At 50.6% G+C, this 15,554-nt stretch overlaps 1 protein-coding gene across 1 annotated transcript; it reads left to right on the top strand.

Annotated features, from left to right (window-relative positions):
• Positions 1-10,106: 10,106 nt before the first annotated feature.
• On the top strand, positions 10,107-14,094 carry PGLYRP2 (peptidoglycan recognition protein 2). The gene is made up of 5 exons (XM_007670196.2): positions 10,107-10,233; positions 10,733-11,770; positions 12,192-12,402; positions 12,946-13,240; positions 13,950-14,094. Exons 1-5 carry the CDS (start codon positions 10,167-10,169, stop codon positions 13,983-13,985), a joined length of 1,647 nt encoding a protein of 548 aa, XP_007668386.2. The 5' UTR covers positions 10,107-10,166; the 3' UTR covers positions 13,986-14,094.
• Positions 14,095-15,554: the final 1,460 nt, after the last annotated feature.

The following is a 15,554-nucleotide window of genomic DNA, read 5'->3' as shown; positions in this document are numbered from 1 at the left end:
TGGCGGCTGGCCAGGACCAGGACATCAGCCTTGTTTGTGAAGCTAAAGGAGGGCAACCACAAGCAAGGTGGAACCTAATAGATGGAACTGTGACATGACACACCGAGATGCAATTGGAAGCAGTGTGGCTAGAGGTTGTGGTACAGGCATGGTAAAAAAAAAACAAAAAAAAACTGACCACACCATCATACAGCAGCCTTCAGAGTTGTGGGGTGGAAACACCAATTATGAATAATAATAGTCATATAATAATTATAGTAATAATATGGTTTATTGAATTTATAGCACACCTTTCCTCCAAAGAGCTCAAAGTACTTTCACACGTATTACCTAATTTAGCCTCACACCTCTGTGAAATAGGTCAGAGCAGGTATTATTATCATCTCACCCAGGCAACTAGGGCTCAATCTTCCAACCTGCACCGCTTCCCCTTTGAGCAAAAATGTGCTGTTGCCCATTATTATTGTTAAAAAGATAAATGAAAACACCTATCTGTGAGCACATCAATTTGCAACACTGCCTTCCGCAAACTCAGCACCTACGGGGTGCTAAGCATTCGAAATCCAACCCTTGATTTCTATCTATCGATCAATGGCATTTACGGAGCGATTACTGTGTGCCGAGCACTGTATTAAGCACTTGGGAGAGTACAACAGAGTCAGTAGACTCTGCCCACAATGAGCCGACAGCCTAGGACTGTTTTTGAAAAGCTGTTTGTGTGGTTCCAGGTACTGTTTGCTCACTGGGGTTATCTATTTATGGAAGTCTGGGGGCCGGGTGGCTGTCAGGTGGGGTTTGGATGAGGGACCATCTTCTCGCCACCTTCATTTCATTAGCATCAGAGGCAAAGTCCTTGCCCTATAAGTTGTGGCCACAGCCACTAACGAGAGACTCTGAGTCATTCAGCAGCGTCTCTGCAGCCTCATTCGTACTCACAGGAACAACATCACCAACAACCTCCGTTTGGAATTCGGGCACCCCAGTGTACGCCAGAGACACAGAGGATCAGTGACTCTTTTCAAAACTAGTAGTGAGAGGGCAACAGACCAGAAAAGGAGGCAGGAAGGCATAGCCGCGGGCAGTTACTCATTTCAGTTTCCGTCCTCTCGGTGTATGAAGGGAAGTAGTGGGCCGCCCCACATCGTGTCAGCAAGATTTTCGAGTTACATAGATAAAGGCTGAATTTGAAAAGAACAGGAGAGCAAAGCTCACTCATTGGGTAACCACCTTTAAGCTTCTGGCTCAGAATTCAGCTTGAGAACCATTACGGTGCTGAACAGGTTTTAGAAACTGATAGGGAACGCAGGGCCAGACTGAAGAGGAGGTAGGATAACAATCTAGCTGCATTGTTCTCTTGGGCGGAGAAGCTGTGTCCAATTTTCTCAAGTCTGACATTTCAGAGAATCTAGTTGCCTTCGGGGTTGAAAGATTGCTGGTCACGTGTCCCAGAAATGACCTTAATAATAGCAATGGTAATAATAACGGTAATCCGTTGTATTTTTATGGCTTCTCTTTTCCAGGAACTCAAGACAAATTACAAACCCGAACACCAAATCTGTTGATCCCTGCGTCATTCCCTTGAAATAAGGACAGTGCAGGTGAAGTGCTGTGCCTAAAGTCTAGGCCATGAATCAGTGGCCAAGCCCACAATACAAATCTCCTGACTCCTTTTCTAGTCCTTTTCTCTTGGATTTATGGACTGAGACCTAAGGAGGCTGGGGTAGCCCTGTAGACAATCCGGATTTTCAAGTCTATTCTAGGGTGAGGCCAAGGTGGCCCTGATGGGGGAGAAGGGTTTCATAGACCACACCAGACCAGACTCCCTCCCCGGCCCCCCAACCCAGCCAGCCCTCCCAACCCTGCCTGCCCTAAAGGGGCTATTCTGATTTCCCCCGGGTTTCTCAAATGAGGAAATGACTCAGTGCTGGGCCTGTGACTAATTGATTAACTTGTGTTTACCATTTAATCTAGTCTCACTCTAAACTGGTCCATGTATGTCCACTTTTTTCCCCTATTTGACTGTAAGCTCCTCATGGGCAAGGATTCTGTTTCATCCTTCTTCTAGTACAGCGTGCTGTACCCGGTAATAGGTAATACAGCTCGTTGTGGGCAGGGAATGTGTCCGTTTACTGTTGTATCGCACTCTCCCTAGCACTTAGTATAGCGCTCTGCACACAATAAGTGCTCAATAAATACGATTGAATGACTGAATGAATGATCCTGAACACTGGGCCAGATCCCTACATCCACTGTAGACCGAAGCGGAACCCCAAGGCTGATTCAGTCCTGGCTGTTTGTCTCACTCTGGCCTTCTCCCGGTCCATCAGTCAAACAGCTCCACCAGGACCAACCCAAATGAGGTACACACTGAGAACATGAGGACTTTATGCACACATTCACACACACATATGCTGTTGTTGGGCAGGGATTGTCTCTATCTGTTGCCCAATTGTACATTCCAAGCGCTTAGAATGTACACAGTAAGCGCTCAATAAATACTATTGAATGAATGAATGAATGCACATACATACACGCGCACACACACACCATCTGCCTAGTAGACCATCTGCTTTCAAAAGCCAATTAGAGTTAGGGGATGCATTAGGTGGGAAGCTGCAGATTATTACCCTTATTCAGGTTTCAATGGTCATACTGATGTCTTTAACATTCCAAGATAATAATTGGTATTTAATAATAATTGTCATATTTGTTAAGCACTTCCTATGTGCCAGGCACCGTACTAAGTGCTGGGGTGGATACAAGCAAATCGGGTGGAACACAGTCCCTGTCCCAGGCGGGGCTCACATTCTCAATCTCCATTTTACAGTAGAGGTAATGGAGGCACAGAGAAGTGAAATGATTTGCCCAAGGTCACGTAGCAGATGACTGGCTGAGCCGGGACTAGAACCCAGCTTCTTCTGACTCCCAGGCCTGTGCTCCAAGGTGAATGCTGCTGACACAATACAGGTATATCAGTAAAGTTGGACCTCTGGACACTTTTCCACATAGCATAGATGGTTTGCTGTGTTGCCAGTTTTAAAATAATTTGCTATTCTGACTTTTGTTCTGTGGTCTTCCGAGTACCTTTGCTCATAAAAATGCCACTGTTTCTGATTTCTGCCTACCTACTTGGTCTTCTTGCTGGGCTATTTTCTGACAGTTACCATGGCTCAGTCACATCATTAAAATGTTACTTTTGTTCATACCTCTGAGCAACCAGAACAGTATCACACACACTCTGTGAGTGTTCAATATTCATTGATGAGGATAATGATGATGATGAACCATCCATTTCATCAGTTCACCCGACATTGCATTCTTTTCACCTTGCTAAGTGACAGTGAGGTCATTTTTTTCTCTGAAATATTCAAAAGTCCCCAGTTTCAAAACTCAGGCCTAGATGCCATTTAGAAGAAATCATCTCCAATTTCCTCCAGCTGATGAAAACCTTTAAGTTGTGGCTGAGGTGTGACCCCTTGCTCGCGCCATTGACCCTGCCTGGAACTTCCTCCCCCTTCAAAACCAGACCACAGTTCTCCCCATCTTCAAAGCCTCCTGCAAGCCCACCTCTTCCAGGAAGTCTTCTTGGATGAATTCCCACCTCCCCCGATCCTATCAATCCCAACAGCCCCCTTAGCACATAAGCATTTACACCCATTCTCAGCCCTTATACATATACCAATCAATTAATCAGTGATATTTTTTGAGTGCTTACTATATGCAGCTCCCTGTCCTAAGCGCATGGGAGAGTACAACAGAGTTGGAGACATGTTCCCTGTCCACCACAAGTTTACATTCTAGAAGGGGAGATAGATATTAATATAAATAATACAATAATACACAGTAAGCACTCAATAAATATGATTGAATGATTGATTGACTGGGTGGAGGGAAAGGCTTTAAATGTGTGACATCTGGAAGACCATAAAGCATAAATGTCTGGACTTGCCCTCCTCTACTACATAAAATCACTTTTCTCACCCTAGGTGAGGAGAATTGCCTCCCTTTAGCATGCCAGGCAGATTCCCATAGTGCCAGGCCAGTAAGCAGAACATTCAAGGTGCGGCTTCTGTAGACACTCTGATTCTCTTTTAAGGTGGGATTTGGGACAAGAAAGAGGCGAAGCATCAGTTGGTCTTTGATGCTACATACTCTCTCTCTTTCTTTTCCATCCCCACCCTGGAAAGGTGCAGATTACTCCATGGGTTTCTAGGCAGATGCCCCAGTGCCCTCTGGAAGCATCCAACCCTGGCCTCAGAGCAAAGGGTGGAAACGAAAGGACTGCCAGGATCATGAACCTGAGAGGTGCCCCGGAAGAGAATGATGTCACCAGGTTTTTTCCCCTATTTTGTTTATTCCTTGCAGTTCCTAAACATATTCCCCAGAGTCATAACCTCGATGGGTGACTCAGCACTCTGTCTTCCCTCGGCTTTGCCTGTTCCCTTTCCTTTTCCTGCCACACACAATGCAATGAACAGCTGGCTATTAATAATCAGAATCAGAACCAGAAATTCGCCTTTAGAATTCACCTCTTCGGTTTCACTTCTACAGGCAAATACCCTATCCAGACTCAAGGAGTCACCCACCAGGGGAAAGGTGGGTGAGAAGCAGCAGGGTCTAATGGATAGAGCATGGGCTTGAAAGACAGAAGGACCTGGGTTTTAATCCTGGTTCCTCCACTTGTCTGCTGTGTGACCTTGGACAAGTCACTTCACTTCTCTGAGCCTCAGTTACCTCATCTGTAAAATGGAGATGAAGACTCTGAGCCTCATGTGGGACATGGACTGTGTTCAACCTCATTAGTTCCTGGCACATAGTAATCCCTTAACAAATACCATTAAAAAATTAAAATTAAAAAATAACAGTGCTTATGGCCATAGTGACATTCTCCAAGTCACAGGGTCCTCAGACACAACACTCCTGTCATAACAGCCACTTTCCCCCAGCGACCCCTCTGTTCTCCTGGGCTGCCATGGCCAGTGAAGGGAATTCTTACCTACCATCGGCAAAGAACCTTATAGAGGCAGAGGGTGGCCCTGGCCGGACCTTACCAACTTCACACCCAGCTTTTTCCCCCCAGCCCCTCAGCCACGAGGATTCTCCCTAGCCCCTGACAGACCCAAGACTCCTGCTAGTTATTCCTCAAAGATTTGCCCCTTCTCTATCTTTAGCTAACCTCCTTAATATATTCTCCCATCACTTCCCACCTCAACTACTCGCATGAAACTTCTCAATTTTCAAATAAAAGAATAAACTCCTTGCCTACTGGCTTCAAAAATTTCATTAGCTGTTTCTCTCTTATCTGTCTGCTCTCTTCTTCCACTACATCCAGATTGTGTTCTCTGCTCCTCCCAAGCAGAGCTTCTAACTGAATCTCGCTTTCCACTCACTAGCCTTTGACCCACTGCTCACACCTTTCCCCTGGCCAGGGGAACTTCACCAAACCTCATCCAACCCTCCCCTCTTTCATCCCACTTCAAAAGTCACTTCTTCCAGTAGGTTTTCCCTGATTAATCCTCCCAACTTCCTGGTCATCGATCAATCTATAATATTTATTGTCTACCCTGTGCAGAGCGCTGTATTAAGCACTTGGGAGAATACAAGAGAATTAGTAGACATGATCTCTGCCTTCTGGGATCCTGCAATCTAGTGGGGAAGACAGATGTGAAAAAAAAATTTCAGATAGGGGGAAGCAACAGATTTAAAGCTCTCTATGTAAATGCTGTGGGCGGGGTTGAGAATGGGAGTGGGGTGGATGGGTAGGTACACAGGTGTTTAGGTGGCACGGAAGTGCCAGAGTGGTAGTAGGGAGGGAAATAGGGTGGGGAGGTAAAAGACCATTAGCCACTTCAACACCTGGAGATTTATTTATTTAATTAGTTCATTCATTCATTCAATAGTATTTATTGGGCGCTTACTATGTGCAGAGCACTGTACTAAGCCCTTGGAATGTACAAATCGGTAACAGATAGAGACAGTCCCTGCCCTATGATGGGCTTACAGTCTAATCAGGGGAGAGACAGACAGACAAGAACAATGGCAATAAATAGACAATGGCAATAGTTATTCACTCGTGTCTATTATTTATTTCTATTCTCTTACTTATAACCATGGTATATCTGTAATTTATGTCTTCCGCACACCCACCTCATTAGATCCCTCCTCAAGAGCAGGGATCACCTCTTTTACTTTTTTGTATGTTCCCAGAGTCTAGTATGGAGCTTCACCGACAGTAGACATTCAGTAAATACTATTACTCTAAATACTGATTGAGAAGCAGTGAGGCCTAGTGGAAAGAGCACAGGCCTGGGAGTCAGAGAACCTGGGTTCTGATCTCATCTCTGCAACTTGTCTGCTGTGTGACCTTGGGCAAGTCATTTAACTTCTCGGTGCCTCAAGTTCCCTCATCTGCAAAATGAGGATTCAATTCCTGTTCTCCCTCCTACTCGGACTGTGAGCTCCATGTGGGATCTGATTAACTTATATCTATCCCAGGGCTTAGTACAGTATTTGACACATAGTAAGCGCTTAACAAACACCATTATTATCATTATTATTATTATTATTACCGATTACCACGGAATGCCTCTAAACTGAAGGATCTTCTCTTCTCCTGTGGGGCCAGGTGGGAGGATGAGAGCCTTCTCTTCCACAATTGACTGAAGATACCTGAGTCCCTCCAGCTTCTAGGGCCCCTAATTCTAGTCTCTAGTGCAATCAGGGAACTAGAGCCCCACCCCTCCCTCCACCCCCTCCCCAGTTTGCCTCAGGCGACTCCCAGCCCCACACTAACTCAGATGCTTAATCCCTTTGGGCAACACAGGGGAATCCCAACCTGACTGTGACGCCTTCCTCTCTCCTTCCCTCTCTCCTCCCGCCCGCACCCCCCTCCCCCCCCAGCCTGTTACTCCGCCTGGTGCTGCGGATAAAGGGTTGGCAGGGAGCGGCGGGCACTCAGCCTCTGAAGCCTGGGGAAGGAGGGACCCGGCTCGCCACTCTGTCACAGGTGAGTTCCCCTATTCTCCCTAGCTCAGAGCTGAGCTCTAGGATCAGTCTGTGCCTTAGCATCCCCCTTTGCCCAGGATCCATCTCCCTTGGGTCCAAAGGGGCCAAAAGGAAGCTAAGAACCAAACCTCGGGGGGTGGGACTCCTGGTTCTGTCCCCTGTCCAGGGAGAGAGAGAGATGGAATGATGGGAGCAGGCCCTGGGGTTTGGAAGGTCTCAACCCTTTCCCAGGCCTGTGCTGCCTCATAGGGTGATTCCTCATCATGGCTGGCGGTTTTCCTTTTATCTTGAGAATCTGCTGAGGTCAGTGGGGTGAGAATTGGTACATCACTCCAGGAATTGCTGCTGGAGAAGAAGAAAACAGGGATGAAGAGAGAGAAGACGGCTTTGTGTCCTGAAGAAATCCCTTCCTAGGGCAATGCTCCCCACCCCATTTTTTGCCTGAGCTGGACAAGGAGCCTCTGGCTATGGAATCATCTTTGCTGTGGTGGGGGGAAAATCAGTCGCTTGATATCCTGCCCTGGTAAACTTAAGGAGGAAGACTGCTGGACTCTATCCCTAGTTCCAATATGCTAGGTGACCTCAGGTGACCCTAGGACTCTTTCTCTCCCGAGGCCTCAGTTTCCCTTGTCTGTACAGTAGAGAAAGACTGTGGTCTGGCCTCACTCTCCCACCTTCCCCAACCCCCTTCCTCCCACCCCCCTGCCCACCACCAGCCCCGCCGCCCCCACACACCCTCCCTTCCCGGGTCCCACATAGGGGCAGGCCCTGTAGGGTAGGGGAGGAGTTGGTCTGTGGTGACCTCTCCATCTCACGCAAACCCTAGGGGGAGAACCTGTCTTTCCAGTTTGCTCTGGTACTGAACAAGTGCAGTCCCCAGGAAGGTAGTAGAAAGCTACCAGTAGCACAGATGAGGAGAGGAGGGAGTGAGCCCATGTGTGGCAAGTAGAGTGGGGAGAAGAGGGTGTGCCCTTTTGGCAGCTCTTAGAAAGCTGTGATTCCACCTTCTGGCTGCCTCTGCTTGCTGTCTGACTCCACCCTTCACACTGAGCTTTTTTTTTTTTTATGGTATTTGTTGAGCGTTTACTGTGTGCCAGGCCCTGTACTAAGCACTGGGGTAGTCACAAGCTAATCAGGTTGGACATAGTTCCTGTCCCATATGGGGCTCACAGCCTATCCCCATTTTACAGATGAGGTAACTGAGGCACAGAGAAGTACAGTGACTTGCCCAAGGTCACACAGACACATGGCGGGGCAAGGATTAGAACTCAGGTCCTCCTGACTCCCAGCCCAATGCTCTGTCCACTAAGCCACGCTACTTCTCCCAAATTCTCAAATTCTCACAATTCCCAAACTTCTTCCCCCAAATTCCCTGTGTGATTCTGCCAGCATCGTCCCCCAGGAAAACAGCCCATTCAGTTCTGCTCTGTGTTCTGGAAGGTCTATCCCCTTCCCTCATTCTGTCCCTTTCTCATCCCTTGGCGTGCCCAGTTGGCAGGGGAACAAAGGAGATCATCTAGGAGGGCTGAAATTGTATCTGGAAGTTGGGACTTTGAGATCCTCCCAGGGTTCTTCTGGAGCTGAGTTTACCCTCAGGTTCTCCCTCCGAGTGCAAGGGGCTCTTCTGGAGACCAGGACTTCCGAACAGTTGGACGGGAGGCCCCTCCTTTGGGTTTCCAGCAAAGGTTGGATGGAGGCAGGCAGATGGGAAAGAATTCCCTCAATCTAACGATTTGGTTGTCAGTGTTGTCGCTGAAGGAGGGTTCGAGAGCTGAACCTACCAGATGCCACAGTAAACTCTCCTTGCCATGATCCTCGAATGACCCCAGATGTCCTGGTTGCTAGTTTGAAAATGTGTCAGAATGAAAGGATCAAAATTTGGCTTACACATAAATAGCTCTGTCAGTTTCAGAAGCATTTTAATCTTGTTATTATTATAATATTTATGAAGTGTTTACTCTGTGACAAGCACAGTGCTGAGTGCTCGGGTCCATACAAAATAATCAGGTCAGATACGGTTCCTGTCCCACCTTGGGCTCACAGTCTAAATTAGGAGAGGAAACAGGCGTTGATCCCTATTTTACAGATGAGAAAACTGAGACTCAGACAAGTGAAGTGACTCAGATGGTCCTCACTTTTCCAACTGCAGTCCCCCAGCTCTCCCCATGGCCCCGTCCCTTCCTCCCTGCTCCGCCCCTTCATGTCCGACAGACCATCACTCTCCCCACCTTCAAAGACTTTATTAAAAGTACATCTCCAAGAGGCCTTCCCTGGCTGAGCCCTTATTTTCTCTCTTCCAGCTCCCTTCTGTGTTGCCTTGCACTTGAATTTGTCCCCTTTATTCGCCCCTTCCTCCGTTCCACAGCACTTATGTCCATACCCATCGTTTATTTTAATGTCTGTTTCCCCTTCTAGTGAGGGCCTAATGGACAGGGAACATAGAGAAGCAGCATGACCTCGTGAATAGACCTCAGGCCTAGGAGTCAGAAGGACCTGGGATCTAATCCTGGCTCCTCCACTTGTCTACTGAGTGACCCTGGGCAAGTCACTTAACTTCTCTATGCCTCAGTTACCTCATCTGTAAAATGGGGATTAAGACGTGAGCCCCACATAGGACAACCTGATTACCTCGTATCTCCCCCAACGTTTAGGACAACGCTTGGCATATAGTAAACGCTTCAACAAAAACCATCATCATCATCATCATTTAGTACAGTTCCTGGGACATAGGAAGCGCTTAACAAATACCATAAAAAACCACCCCTACCAACTCTGTTATATCGTACTCTCCCAAGTGCTTAGTACAGTGCTCTGCGCACACCAAACACTGAATAGATACCACTGATTCATTGATTGATTGAGGGAGGGAGGCAATGCCACGCTCAAGAGAGATAGGGAGTAGCGACATGAGGGGCCTGGTCACTGGTCACTGAGCTTGTGCAAATTCAACAATTCCCTTTCCAGCGAGGACAAAGCCCCTGAGGGGTCAAAGGTCAATCTTGTTTTGATTTCTGGGGACTTTCCCCAAATCACTCATCGCCCCAGGACTTTGGCCTCCAAAGGATTGATTTTCAACTCCGCCTTTTCTGCCACCCCCTAGTTGGAACGACTCAAACCAGGCCAGATCTGGCCTTCTCAGACCTCCCCACCAGTAGTACTTCATGATGTCACCCTGGGGTTTGATCTCTCTGCTGCTTGGTCTCCTGCTATGGCTGAATCCTAGCACAGGTAAGAGTCCCTTCACCCTAGATGGGCTTGGGGGTGTCAGGCCCTGAGGAAGAGAGCAGGTCTAACGGGCTCCAAGGGGAACTGGGGGAAGCTCAGTACTCCAGAGTAGAGGGAGAGAAGAGACAAGACGCTGCTTGAGGTTCTGTTCCCAGGGGGTCAGTGGGAAGGAATGAAGCTGGAGGTGTGGGGAAGTTTAGTGTGGGGAAGTTTAGCAGGGAGGGCTGAGTTCTTGAAGGGGAATCAGACCTAGGAGACATGGGGACTGGAGGCTGAACCCCTGAGTCTTATTGGACAGGATCGCGATCAGGAGGCTCTTGGGTTTTGAAGCAGAAAGGAAATGGAAAAAGGGAAGTAGAAGCCAGATGTCTGGGTTCTGTTTGAATAAGGGAGACCAAGAGGGGAGGTGAAGGTTTGTGGGTTGTTGGAGGGGGGAGGGAGGGGCAGGTCCAGAGGGTGAATGCTGAACCCCCCAGCCTTTGTTTCTGCTCTGCCTCCACAGATTCCTTGCCCCTGCACATGGATTCCATCATCCAGGTCCTCGCCCAACTGGAGCAGGGATCCCCCACGCACAACCACACGGCTCCAGGACGGCTACTGGCTGCCAATAGCCCCAGGGATGCCTTCCTCCAGCTCCTCCTGGAGATGGAGAGCCCCCCACCCGACGAGCCCGACCCTCTCAGCCCCGTACAGCGAGAGCTGGCCTCCCTCGTGGCCCAGCACAGTGTGGACTCAGGGCTGGAGCACGGGGTGGTACTGGCACCCGATGGCTCTACCGTGGCCGTGGCACCGCTGCTAGCTGGGCTGGAGGCTGGGCTACGGGGCAGGAAAGCTGTGGCCCTGCCCGTGGACCTCAGAGCTGCCCCCTTGGATGCCAGAGACAACCACCTGGGAGCCGGAGCCAACCTCTCCATCACAAATCCCAAGGCCTTCCCAGATGTCAGTGATGTTTCCCCAGAGCCTACCTCCCTTCCCCCAGATGGCAGTACGACCTCTCCAGGGACCGGGGCTCATTCCCCTCCCAGTGTGGACAACCTGCTGGCAGTGACCCTGGCCCGAGCCCTGGGTCTGGCCTTCCTCCCAGTGCCGGGGAACCCAGACCCAGATGGCTTGGGCTCCGATGGCTGCTGGGACCGCATATCTAAACCGAAGTCCTTCTCCTTGATGGGGAACGGGTCCTCGGCCCTGACTGTCGCCTTTCTCAATGGGGCTCTGGATGGGGCCCTGCTGGGGGACTATCTGAGCCGGGCCCCGGAGCCCAGGCCACCCCTGAACCTTCTACTGTCCCAGTACTACGGGACGGGACCAGGGGATACTCCCGTCCAAGGGGTAGCTGGGACCCCTGACCTCCGGAGCAACTTCCGGCGGCAGAACGCGGCAGACCTGATCTCCCAGGATGAGTTGACCGGCCAGGTGTGGGCTTCCCTGCTCATGTTGGGGACCACGCAGCCTGCACACCCCCAGCTGGCCCCTCTAGCCCGCACGGAGCTGGCCCACGTCGCTGCCCGGGCCGCCGAGGAGTTCACAGAGTCCTTCCTGAGTAAGTGGCCTGTTAAACGGCCCTTCTCTCCCTCCCTCCTCTCCCCCAGGTTCAGCTATCACTGTGACCACAAGAAACCACCCCAGACGATGCTGTCCTTCGGGACCCTGATAAGCCGCTGCTGGAGCCACCCTGGGCCAACCCCCGGTCGATTCCAAAGCCCCTTGGCGCTAGGGACCTGTTGGGACTAGGGAGAGTGATGGAGGGGTGGGGGGTTTGACGCTGCTGCTCACCCCCAAGTACAGCTACATTTCAGTGCTTGGAGGAGGAGCCGTGTGAGTTATTCTCAGTGGCCCCCAAAGACCTCAGAAGCAACCGTACTCGGGGCCGTTCCTACTTAGTTCCTGCGGCCCGCCCCAGAAACAGCCACCTTCCTCTCCCCAAATCCTCTTCTGACCCCGAGGTCTCATCTCCCCAACAGAGTGCCCGGCCATCTTGCCCCGCTGCCGCTGGCAGGCAGCTCCTTACCGGGGGAGCCCGGTGCCCCTGCGCCTGCCCCTGGGCTTCATGTACATCCACCACACCTACATACCCCATCAGCCGTGCACCACCTTCCACCAGTGCACGCTCAACATGCGTGGCATGCAGACCTTTCACCAGGATGACCGTGGCTGGGATGACATTGGCTACAGGTGAGGGACAGGGCTGAGGAAGAGGGCTGAGCCATAAAAGGGCGGAAAGGACGTAGGGCCAGAGAGGACTGGGACTACAGAGAATGATGAGAGGAAAATTATGAGGAGCTGGGGTCAGAGAGGGCTGGGACCAGAGAGGATCTGAGGCCAGGGAGAACTGTGAGGGGGTCAGTAAGCAGGAGACAGCAGAAGGAGCAAAGAAGAAGCATAGTGGCTTAGTGGATAGAGCACGGGTCTGGGAGTCAGAAGGACCTGGGTTCTAATCCTGACTCCGCCACATGTCTGCTGTGTGACCTTGGTCAAGTCACTTCTCTTCTCTGGGCCTCAGTTACCTCATCTGGAAAATGGGGATAAGAGTGTGAGCCCCACGTGGGACAAGCTGATTACCTTGTATCTACCCCAGCGCTTAGAACAGTGCTTGGCACATAGTAAGCACTTAACAAATACCATAATAATAATAATAATAAAAGGGGATGGGAAAGCAAGCCAGTGAAGGAGTTTGGAGCCTTGGAGATGCTCACCTCATCCCTCTCTCTCTCCCAGTTTCGTGGTGGGCTCAGACGGCTATGTGTATGAAGGTCGAGGCTGGCACTGGGTTGGGGCTCACACTCGAGGTGTGAACTCCAAGGGCTTTGGTGTGTCCTTCATCGGCAACTACACAGCAATGCTGCCTGATGCCCGGGCCCTGCATATGGTGCGCGATGCCCTCCCTCACTGTGCCCTGCGGGCCGGCTACCTACACCCCGACTATATCATGCATGGGCACCGGCAGGTCGTGGCCACAGATTGCCCCGGGGAAGCCCTCTACCAGCACATTCGCTCCTGGCCCCATTTCAAGGTGAGCCAGACTGCTGCTCTTCTCTTCCTTCTCCTTGTTATCTTCTCTTCTCCCTTTCTGGGCTCTGCCTCTGTCCCTGGGGCTTTGCCCCAATCCCCTATTCCCATCCCGGCCAAAACACATTCTCTTTCCCTTCAGTATGCTCACCTTTATCTGACCCCTCTCTTTCTTCTCTTACTCTTCAACCCATCACTCCCTCACCCTGGGGTCTTCCTTCCCACATATCTTTCCTCGACTCCTCCCACCCCCAGCACTGCTTCGTTCCCTCCCATTTTCCTCTCTGCCGATCCCAAGTTTTGATCTTGTTTCCAGCATCTCTTCCTGCCCCCTCAGATTACCACCACCCAGAGAGCCTGGGAGTCCAAGCTCCTGGGTTCTAATCCCAGCTCTGCAACTTGTCTGCTGTGTGACCTCGGGCACTTCCTCTATGCCTCAGTTACCTCATCTGTAAAATGGGGGTGAAGACTCTGAGCCCCATGGGGACCAGCACTGTGTCCAACCCGATTTCCTTCTATCTATCCCAGTGCTTAATCCAGTGCCTGGCGCATAGTAAGCGCCTAACAAATACCACAGTTATCATTACTATTATTATTATTACTGTTATCGTTATTACTCACAGCTCAGAGATGCATCTAGATGCATGGGGCAGGGAGCCTAGATGCTTCATCACTGAATCAATTCTCTTTCCCTATGGCTTTTTCTGTTCCAGGAGGTGGAGAAGAAATCCCCCAAGGGTCACTCATAGCCCGACTGTCCCAACCTGTGCCTGTGCAAGGGAGCTTGTCTCCCGACCCTTGGAAACTCAACCGGGAACAGGATCAGGTTCCATCCAATAAAGAGGCTGCAGGGATACACGTTTGAGTCGGTGATTCGCGGGGGCATGATCAAGTGTCACAGAGGGGAAACAGAAGCACAGGGGAGGCAGCAGGAGACTAGGGTTGACCAAAATGGGGGGGTTTAGCCATGGAAGGAACCCAGGCATCCTGACTTCCAGCTCCCCTCTCTTAAGTGTTAGACCTCACCCCCCACCCAGTGGACCCAGATCCTCTGGCCCTGCACTAGTTATTGTGCCCACCCAAGGAGGGCTTCTGGTGCTTGGGGGAATCCATCCGTAATAATTGGAGGCTCTGCCCACGGCCCTCTATTCCTCCTTCCCCTGAGGAAGTCAGAAGGAGTCTCTGGGAAGTTTTCCTGCTCTCATGCTCACTGAAGTACTGATGTTCTCTGTATCCTCTTACAGATCCAGGACAATCCCAGGTTGCTCCCAGTTAGCTGCAGTTGGCAGGTCATCGTGACCTCCTGAGAGCCTCTCGGTCCTGAGAACTTCTGCTCTGCCACCTCCTGTCTCATATCCCTGAGATCACACTACCCTGCGGTCTGACACAGTCCTGGGAGGAAAAGGAGTAGGATGGGGGGGGATCACATCCAGAGAACACAGGGGTTAGGGTCTCCACTCTGCCCAAAACACAAGTTCCTCCCCCACTGTTAAGGAATGGAAGGGTGCTGAGGTTGGGGGGCTGGAGGGGGTCCCTCTTTCCCTGTGCCAATAGAGGCTGTCAACTCTATTCATTCAATAGTATTTATTGAGTGCTTACTATGTGCAGAGCACTGTACTAAGCGCTTGGAATGTACAAATCAGCAACAGAGACAGTCCCTGCCCTTTGACGGGCTTACAGTCTAATCGGGGGAGACAGGCAGACAAGAACAATGGCAATAAATAGAGTCAAGGGGAAGAACATCTCATTAAAACAATGACAAATAAATAGAATCAGGGTGATGTACATCTCATTAAACAAAATAAATAGGGTGATGACAATATATACAGTTGAGCAGATGAGTACAGAGCTGAGGGGATGGGATGGGAGAGGGGGAGGAGCAGAGGGAAAGGGGGGAGAAGAGGGTTTAGCTGCGGAGAGGTGAAGGGGGGGTAGAGGGAGCAGAGGGAAAAAGGGGGGAGCTCAGTCTGGGAAGGCCTCTTGGAGGAGGTGAGCTTTAAGTAGGGATTTGAAGAGGGGAAGAGAATTAGATTGTCGGAGGTGAGGAGGGAGGGCATTCCAGGACCGCGGGAGGACGTGGCCCAGGGGTCGACGGCGGGATAGGCGAGACTGAGGGACGGTGAGGAGGTGGGCGGCAGAGGAATGGAGCGTGCAGGGTGGGCAGTAGAAAGAGAGAAGGGAGGAGAGGTAGGAAGGGGCAAGGTGATGGAGAGCCTTGAAGTCTAGAGTGAGAAGGTTTTGTTTTGTGCGGAGGTTGATAGGCAACCACTGGAGGTTTTTAAGAAGGGGAGTGACATGCCTAGAGCGTTTCTGCAGGA

This window comes from Ornithorhynchus anatinus, chromosome X1, assembly GCF_004115215.2.
Source record: "Ornithorhynchus anatinus isolate Pmale09 chromosome X1, mOrnAna1.pri.v4, whole genome shotgun sequence".
Classification (NCBI taxonomy): Eukaryota; Metazoa; Chordata; class Mammalia; order Monotremata; family Ornithorhynchidae; genus Ornithorhynchus; species Ornithorhynchus anatinus.
The sequence above is the reverse complement of the archived record's forward strand: the minus strand, read 5'-3'. Positions and strand labels throughout refer to the sequence as shown.

Bases quoted from the DNA above. Each gene is read 5' to 3' on its own strand.
- PGLYRP2 (XM_007670196.2), top strand. From the start codon at position 10,167: ATGATGTCACCCTGGGGTTTGATCTCTCTGCTGCTTGGTCTCCTGCTA. The intron at 10,234-10,732 runs GTAAGAGTCCCT...CTGCCTCCACAG, and splicing joins ATGGCTGAATCCTAGCACAG to ATTCCTTGCCCCTGCACATG. The intron at 13,241-13,949 runs GTGAGCCAGACT...TTTCTGTTCCAG, and splicing joins GCTCCTGGCCCCATTTCAAG to GAGGTGGAGAAGAAATCCCC.